The sequence below is a fragment of the Kryptolebias marmoratus genome, linkage group LG2 (genome assembly GCF_001649575.2).
Source record: "Kryptolebias marmoratus isolate JLee-2015 linkage group LG2, ASM164957v2, whole genome shotgun sequence".
NCBI lineage: Eukaryota > Metazoa > Chordata > Actinopteri > Cyprinodontiformes > Rivulidae > Kryptolebias > Kryptolebias marmoratus.
This window is the reverse complement of record NC_051431.1, coordinates 25,999,019-26,008,135: the sequence shown is the minus strand read 5'-3', so window position 1 is coordinate 26,008,135 and position 9,117 is coordinate 25,999,019. Positions and strand designations below refer to the sequence as shown.

Sequence of the window (9,117 nt, the reverse complement as noted above, 5' to 3'; positions counted from 1 at the left end):
GGGGGGGGGTTAGAAGGGGAGAGGCTGTGAAGCAACCTGGCATGTCAGAAAAATGCTTTGTGTCACTCAGAGAACGTTGGAGGACTTTGGCTGAACTGATGTTTGATGACACTGTAGATTATGGGACTTTCACTTGGTCCCAACAGAAATTTAGGTGAACCCCGATGGAGCGACAAGAAGAAGGACCACTCCAGAGATCACCAGAATCTAAAATAAGCCTTTCACTCATATGACTTGTTTATACTACTTATTATGGTTTAAGGTGGTATCTCACTGAGCTGCATGTTGGAGACTAGTTGGTGACTTAAAATTGTGAGGAAATACTTGAATTTTTTGTTGCTGTCTCACTGAACGCTGAGTGTCTGCAACCATTGAGCCTTGTGGGTGCATTTTAAAGCAACCAGCTTTTGAAAATCATGGCCTACTTTCATGTTCACAGCTTGCAAAGCTAATCTACTGGAGTACACTTTAGAAATGAAGAAAGACAGATTTAGATCAGTTTTTCAATAAATAATATTTATCATTAGCATGTTTTTTTTAGTCCTGGACGTTTGCTGCAGATGTTTTCGGTCAGAGGAGAGTTCCCATTCAGGAGTCAAAATCCAGCTCTAGAGTTCTGGTCAAGAGTTGAAGACGTCCAGGACGACTCTGTGACTGTTTTGAGAGGAAATTTGTTTTTTTGAAAATGTTCAGAACTCACGTAGCAGAGCTGCACACCTCGAGACTCATGTGAGGAAGTTAAGAGCTCCACAAAAGACGCAGAATATTCTGGAGACTCTCTTAATGAATCCCCAATACTCAATGAACTTGACACCAAAGCAAGTTCTTCTTTCTCACAGAGGAAACTTCCTGAAAGTCAGTTTAACCTATTTTCCAGTGACTTAGCGCATATTATAACGGTCTGAGGATATATTTTTTTGTATTTTATATCATATAAAAGCTACAGAGCATCAAAGTTAAACCAGTCTAAAATCTGACATCAAATATTGGAGTATTTTTTTGGCTAAATTGTGGTTAAACTCAATATCCCACCTAAATATGTATATATATATATATATATATTTGTGATTCTCAGTAAATTGGTTCAGTGGGGTTGGTTATTTTTTGTTTTCTTGGTCTAGTTGTTAGTTTGTTTACATTGTTCACAATATTGTCCTTGTTGTTTTTGTATTTTGATTTTTTTTATATAAATGTTAAGAAAAGAAAACAGAAAACTGTTAATGACTTTTCAAAATGTTCTTTGTAGGTATATTTTACAATAAAAATATTGTTTAAAACAAGAAGTTAAGAAATAATTTTAAAATAAAGTTGTATTTAAAAAATAAACAACTTCTAGAAAGTTCTTTAAAACCAGTGATAGGAGAAATCAGCATGACCCAAATATCAATATGTTCATCCTTAAACCCTGAAAAGATTTATCAGAGTTAGAAGAAAAACCTTGTTAGGGAACAGTATCAGCTGTATTTTCATTCCTCCCACAACTTAAGCAGGTTATAAAGATTTAATACCTGGCCAAATCTGACCCAAAGCTGCAAATTACAGGCTGCATTTAATACTGATGAGCCAAAACATTAGTACCAACTCAGCCTAACATCCCACACTGCCAAAAAAGTCCCTAACCTGCCAAGAAATGAACTTTCCCTGAGCTCTGAAGGGGCCTCTGTATCTGGAATCAAGATGGAGGCAGATACATTAGCTAACACTGGTTGAACTGGGACAGTCGGGGGTGACACATGAACACCTGTGGTCCGGTTTGTTAAAAGCGCTGCTTCTTTGTTTCTGTCCCTGCAGAGCTTCAGAGGGAGGGCAGCATTGAGACCCTCAGCAACAGCTCTGGATCCACCAGCGGCAGCATCCCACGCAACTTCGAAGGATACCGCTCCCCCCTGCCCACCAACGAGAGCCAGCCTCTCAGCCTCTTCCCCACCAACTTCTCCTAGAGTCCCACCTCTGTCCAGCTGCCTGCCCTCCTCCCACCGTCACCTGTCCACTCTGGCTCCCACCATCACAGTGATGTGTCAAACTGAAATATAGTAACTGCATTTGTCTTGGTGTTCACATACAGCTGCTCACAGATCGGTCGGATACATGGAGTTGTAGGAATCTCTGTCTGAGGTTGGATTCAGAATGCTGTTTGTTGAAGCTTCAGCAGATTTTATGGAGGGATTGTTTTGTTTTGGGGTTTTTTGCCCTTTTTTAAAAATGAAGAGAACCTTAGGCAAATTTTGTCAGGGTATAAACCTTTAAAAAATGTTAAATTGAGCCGTTCTGAGCTCTGATCGAGCCGAGGGGAACTTTTTTTTCTTTTTTAACCTGACATTTTTTACACCAGTTTATTACTGTCTGTTGGGCTATTGTGTTAAAGAGCAGCAATTTCCCACTCCCTCATCATTGTCTGATTGTGTGTTTAAGTTTTACGGTGTTCTTATTGTCTGTAATCTCAAAGAAAAGGAACACCAACAAAGAAAAAAATGTTTATTCCAGTCAGTGATGTACAGCCGCTTCTTTTTCCCTCTAACTCTTTCTGTGTGTGTGTGTGTGTGTGTGTGTCTGCTCTCACTAAACGTTTTTGATTGAATTTGCTTCTTTCATGCCTTTGATTTTCCTGTAATTACGTTTGACAACAGCTGCAGTAATGAGATGACACCATTACTAGTCGCAGCAGTGATATCCATGTTTACAGAGTAAAATATGTTTCTGAAATCATTTAGCTGAATTTCCCACCCAGTGTTTCCACACAGTAGACTTTAATTGTGGAGAGTAAACAGGGAGCTTCTGTAGTCATTTATGTGGTTTTTACATGAGCAATTTTTGACCAAAATCTTTTTCTTTCTTTTTTTTTTTTGCATCAAGCTGTAAATCTTTAAACCGACCTGGTTATTTATGTGTGCTCGCTCTGCCTGTTGCAAAATGGACTGACTGATCGTTTTGATTTTATCTCCAGAATAGACTTCGGTTGTTAGCTGCAGGATGTTAGAACAGGTGAACCCTAAATGTACTATTAACAAACTGGTGATGCTGTGCACAGTTTTGTTTTGTGTGTCCAAAGATGAGCAGAAGAAGATCTACTAATTTGGAGTAAATGTTTCTTGTTGATGCTCAGATTAGATTTGTAAAATTCTCATTTTGTTTCCCAGGATTCATGCAAGTAAAAACATAATAAAATCTGAGGAAATTGAACTGTTTGCATTATTTTTCTTTCTTTCTTTTTGTCTTTTACTGAAGGGCTGTTCACATTTCAACCGCAGCAGTGACCATCAGCACACAGAACCGCTGCTAATTAGTACCATATTTTTAACAAGCTGTAAAGTGTTGTTAAAGGGACTTTTTACAGCCGACTCTGGATCTTTGTTCAGAGAGGAAACGAGAGAACATGTTTGGTCCTTTTGGCCCTCAAGTCCTAAGACATTTTGCCTAATTTTGATTAAGTAAGAAATATTTTTGTCTGCTGGATTTTATGGCTTCATTAATACAAAGACGTCCTCGCTCAGCTGAAGAGGAAGAACGGGCGGCTTGACATACTCTCAGCATTTTTACACCCAGGAAAATATGCTTGTTGATTTGAAATAAAGTCAGTTACATCATGACTTGGAGAGAAGAATGAATATGTTTGCTTTAGGTAATTTTGCTGCAGCTGGCAGGATGTGTTTCTGCCACTTCATCCAGAAAAAAAAAACAAAAGCTTTAATATATAACAAAAAGGAAACACTTTGCAGTCAGTAGTTATTTTATTGACTTGTTGTTCAAACAGGAAACAACAGAAATATACAGTTCTTCTCTTATTATTTTTAAATATTATAAATAACAAGAATATTAAACAATTTTTGTCCCTTTAATGATTTCTAACCCGATGAGTTCGTAAATGTGGGGGAAGCTGAGCTGCTGAGCTCTAATGTGAAAACATTCAGTGAGAAAACCAGTCCAGTGGGCTCTGACTAATGCAAGGTGTCATGGAAACACCTGAGTGTGTGTTTATATCTGGGTTCACCACCAAGCACAGCTGCACACGCCATATTAACACTCAACATTAAAACTAAGGACGGAGCTAAAAATGATTGTTATCAAAATAAGCAGTTTTTATTTCCATCTGAAAACACGTCACTCATGATGCATTGTTTCCATTTTAATCACCACTAATAAACTGTTTTCCAAACACCCAACTCATGGCATTATTTTTAAACTCTTTTCTAAGCAACATGTGATGGTGAGGTGTGTGTTCCTGCTGTTTGTCGATCATCCAGATCCTGTTAAAGGACTGAATGCACATTTAGACACACACTTCCCATTTGGAGATAAAACAAGAGATGAGACTGGTGTTCAACCTTTTCATTCATCCATGTAGGCTTTTATGATAAATGTCAAAGAGCGTTTAATGAAATATGCCAAGTGAAAAACATAATTCTAAGGCAGAAAACCTTTATTGGTTACATTAGGACCGAGGGCTTAGTGGCTCTAAAATTTTTTAGAAACAAAAAATAAAATTCAATTAAATAAAGAGTTAAGGAACAAGCAAACAAAAGTTTATTGTTTTATTTTATATAAATGAATTTCTGGCATGTGGTAGATGAACACAAAAATACAGAAGTTACCCTTTTTTTGTAAGAATGTTTTTAAATTAGATGAAAAGAAATAAGAGGCAGAATGGTGAACATTAATTTGCACAAAAGGGAAAAGATGTAGCTGAGAAGATGAGGCCAGGACCGTCAGAGCCACAGCTTTAGGTTACCTGTCTGCACCCTACCTGGCGGGGTCACAATTTTACTTTCCAGTTTAAACTCTAAATGTCCTGATGTGGAACCAGTCTCCTCTGGTCAACCCGGGGTACACTCTCTGCGTTCGTTTGTTTGTCTTTACAAAGGTTTTCCGTCTCAGTCTGAGAAGACTTCCGTTTCTGTGTCTCCGCTGGTCGAGGACAAAGTTGTTGTTCTGATGAGAGGAAGAGTGTAAATGAAAACATTTAACTGTGTTCAGATCTCAGGCTGCAGAACGTTGTTCCTGTCGGGCCGCAGGTGGACTCCACTGGCTGGCACATCTGCGAACATCTGCAAACAGGACAAAGTGCTGAGCTGCTCGTTCAGAGAAACGAACTCTCGTTATGTGAGGAGACTTTCTGATCAGAGAGGATTTCAGAGCAGGAATTCAAAAAGCAGAACCAGCTCCTGACCTCGCTGCTTTCGAGTGGAACTGAGCGCGTTTTCATTTAACACCTGTACTGGCGCGCGCAGATTAAAGAAAAAGAAAAAGAAAAAGAAAAACAAATCAGGTAACGAGATTTTAGTGATCGATGTTTAAACAAAAATGTTTTAAAGGGAAATTAAAGTGAAATAATAAACGATATATTTAAAAGAAATGATCAAAAACGGTGTTTTATTTATTTATTTATTTATATTATTATTGGAGGTTTTGTTTTGTTTTTTGTTTTCTTATTTATTTATTTATTTATTTATTTATTTTGCAAGCTGCACTCTGGAGTTTTCTCAGAGTCACAATTTTTTTTTTCAGCTAAAACCCAGAAAACAAACGGATGACAGATAAATGTGATTTTTAAAAGAACATAAAACGGAATCAAATTAGTTTGATTTTACAGGAAATCTGATTCACGTGGAAACACACACACACACACACACACACACACAGAGACTTAGAACTGGAAGTGTGATTTTTTTTTTCAACATAAAGGTAATTATATTGTTACTGGATAAAAGGACGCACGTGCGCGCACATGCCTGCAGTTTTGCAGACTCATTCACGTGCGGAGCCTCTCAGCTCATCACGCGGGATCATCTTATGCTCCCAACGGTCCAAGAGGCTGATCTGAAGCCCCGGTCCTGCAGGGGTCGGAGCGGACTTTCTGGACCTGCTCAGACCCTCAGCCTGTCTGCTGGCTGAGGGGACGTCTTCTACCGGTCCTCCGGCTCCCGTCAGGCCCCATAGCGCCCCCACCTGGTCTCCCACCTGTCGTTCTGCCGCACCCAGGGCCTCTCAGGCCGGGCTTCTCACCCCTGGGACCTCTGGGCTGACGGCAGCTCGCTCAGCCTGAGCGGATGCAGTCTATCATCAGGGTTGTCGTGAATTTCCATTCAGAGAAAAGGTTTGCGGGGATGCACCAGGTATTACCCTGATCCCAGAAGGAGAATATATCGTCTGGTCCAAATAACGCGCGTCTGCGTTCGGTTGGGGAGGGCAGGGGAGGGGAGGGGAGGGGTAAACATTTGGCATTTCCACGAGTGAGAACTGATTTGTTTCATCTAACAGAGTGAAGTGGGGAGAAGCCGGAGGAGGAGAAGAGAAAAAGAGGAGGAGGAGGAGGAGGAGGAGGAGGAGGAGGCCGCTGGTCGCCGGTCCTCCATGTGACAAGGGGAAATATGAGGGACTCTGACAGGTCTTAAACGGTCTGGCGCCAAGGCCTCCGTCTAGCCGCTAAATATAGCCGGAGAGATGATGCAGGGAGATGGGAGGAGGAGATGGAGAGATGAAAGGAAGGAGGGAACAATGTCTAGGAGAGGAGGACAAGTAACAATACTCGATTATAGACGAATGTGGCGCAAAACGGCCCCGCTTTTGTTGTAATTAGAGTCTTTGGCTCGGATGGAGCCAAATCACCGAGACCAGGACGTTTTTTTACGCACATCTGCAACTTTACTGTGCAGTATTGAGCGGGCACATCAAGGACACACACACAAACTCTTGTCAGCTGGAAAGCATCACGCACGCAGTTAATTCTCTTTAAATCTGTCTGAGCCCAACCTGCAGACTAACACTTACTCCGCGCGTCCAGTGGCTCGCGCTTAACCTCCAAAAAGTGCTCACTCGAAGTCAGGACCGAAGATCACGTGATCATCACTCCCCCCATTCTGTCTGTGTAATATTTTGTCCAAACTATCAGGTGAAATTTATCATACAAATTCTGAACTGGTTAAGCTTTTTACATTTCTCCCTGCGCATGCGCCGCCTCCTCAGCGCGCACATACAGCAGGAAGAAGTTTGAGGAGCAGATTTTATGTCTGCTCTCATTACTCCTGAACACAGAGGACGTGTCGATCTGGGAGAGCAGCGCTCCTCCGTCCACATGATGACTTTTAAATCGCGCCTTAATGGAGATTCCCGCACCGCTCAGGGCGCAGAACAAATAAATAGTGACTAATTTGCACAAGTCTTGTTGATACAATTATCCAGCTGAGTATTCCTGTAGAACAACCCCTGTTCTCCTCCTCCACATGTTCCTAATATCTGTTGGAGCCTTCACAGTGAAGCTCGGACATGTCGACATGTGGCTCCTGTCGTTGCATGTGCAGAAACCTGCAGATTCAACCTCACCAGTCCAGTCAGGTGCAGGACACACACACACACACACACACACACAAGTCAGTGGAACTCTGAGGACTGAGAGTGGAAATCTTCTGACACAGACAGTGGCAATCTTGTCATCTTATCTGTAGGCTATTTAATATAATTGTGTACATTTTGTACAATGCTGAGAGTCGATCAAAAAAATAATATTTTTTTAAAATTGCTGTGATGGACTTGCGACCTATCTAGGGTGCACCCCGCCTCTTACAGTGACTGGCGGAGAAAGGCACCAGCTCCCCGAAAGGAGAAGCGGGTAAAGAAGATGGATGGATGGATGGATGGATGGATGGATGGATGGATGGATGGATGGATGGATGGATGGATGGATGGATGGATGGATGGCAATATCATCTGCACAGACTTTAGTCTCTAACCAGTTTGGAGCTCTCTCACACACACACCTCTTGAATTTCAAAATGGTTTCACCCAACAACTGCACGTGAAAATTTCACAGTGGCTCAGACAGTTCCAAGACCTCCCGATCATCAACTAACTCTTTTCTACCCCTGAAGCACAACTTTAGTCAGAGTTTCCACGACCCAGACAAACTGACAAGTCTGGAAAAACATGTCAAATTAATGGATTCCTTTAAAAAAAAAAAAAAGAAAAAAGAAAAGAAAACATGCTTAGCGAGGGCCAGCCTCAAACACAATCCAATTTTTAATTTTGTCCCCCTTGTAAAAACGGGTTGAACCCTTGTCCTGTGCACTAAATTGAAGACTGCGCACATCCCCTGCTGACACTGTTTAATCTCAAATGCATTGCAAATTTAGGGGAAAGGAAATGATTTGAATCTTTTAAATTAGGTTAAAAAAGGAACTTCAGCGCCGCCTGTGTTGACAGACAGCCCTTGGTTAAGTGTTTTGTGTAATTTGTGTAATTCATATGCATAGACAAATAACCTGAATGCAGGAAACTAAGTCTAAAAGGAAACAACAATAATCTCTGCCCTCCTGCTGGAATCGGGTGCACCGCCTTTGTCACCATAAGAAAGAAAAAAAAACCTCTAGATTCGCCTCTGTTTACATATATTTTTGTCTAGAAATTGTTAATTAAATTTCGGTGTTTTTTTTTTTACATGATGCTCTGCTGCCTGAGCAAAACTTCATCGCAACAGGAACACTTAGTCCTGCTCGGCTCGGTACGGCTCGGCATTCGCTCCTTCCTGACCTGCTTCTGTCTCTTTACGCGGGGCTGCAGCAACAAGTGCGCAAACAGTTCATGCACTTAAATCCCCTAACACACTTCTTCTGACTCTGCCGAGACATAAGCGGGGTGTCAAACTTCCAAAAAAAAAAACATTTTAATGACTTTTATAATATTATCTTAGTGGATCATGAAGCGGTTTAGACCAGCTTTGCTAGATAATGGCTCTGAATGTGTGTTTGCGTTGCTGAAGGCAGTCATGAGGAGTCTGGTTCTGCTGGAAGCGGAAGCGGCACAGCTCCGGGGTTCAGAGGAAATGCGCAGTTCTCTCTGACGCCTCAGTCAGCAGCAAATCTCACTTTTCCTTTCAGTTTTCGGCCCAACAGTGCAGTTGATCCGAAAACAACAAAAGAAGCAAAAATACAGTTCACATCTGACAACGCGTCCTGACCCAGGAGCTGCCGAGGGGCCCGGGGTCCAGGGGCCGTGGGAGGTGGTGGTGGTGGGGGTTACGCATGCAACACTTCAGAGGAAAACACAAAGACACAAGAGATCGACTGGCGCCGGGCGGCAAACCGTGGAGGGCCCACCACCCCGCGGCTCCACGAGACCCCCCCCCCC

The 9,117-nt window shown here is 41.9% G+C and overlaps 1 protein-coding gene and 1 long non-coding RNA gene across 3 annotated transcripts in view; one reads left to right on the top strand and one right to left on the bottom strand.

The window, feature by feature from the left end:
* Positions 1–3,180, top strand: part of bcas3 (BCAS3 microtubule associated cell migration factor) — a 383,299-nt gene extending 380,119 nt beyond the window's left edge. For both annotated transcript variants that reach the window (XM_017422045.3, XM_017422044.3), the window contains one exon: positions 1,792–3,180. In XM_017422045.3, coding sequence (XP_017277534.1) covers positions 1,792–1,940 — 149 coding nt within the window. In that variant the 3' untranslated portion in view covers positions 1,941–3,180. The remainder of the gene's footprint in view (positions 1–1,791) is intronic.
* Positions 3,181–4,499: 1,319 nt separating this feature from the next.
* The window catches only part of LOC119616617, a 4,980-nt gene continuing 362 nt past the window's right edge, over positions 4,500–9,117 (bottom strand). The window contains exon 2 of the long non-coding RNA XR_005232571.1: positions 4,500–5,042. This is a non-coding gene — a long non-coding RNA (uncharacterized LOC119616617). The remainder of the gene's footprint in view (positions 5,043–9,117) is intronic.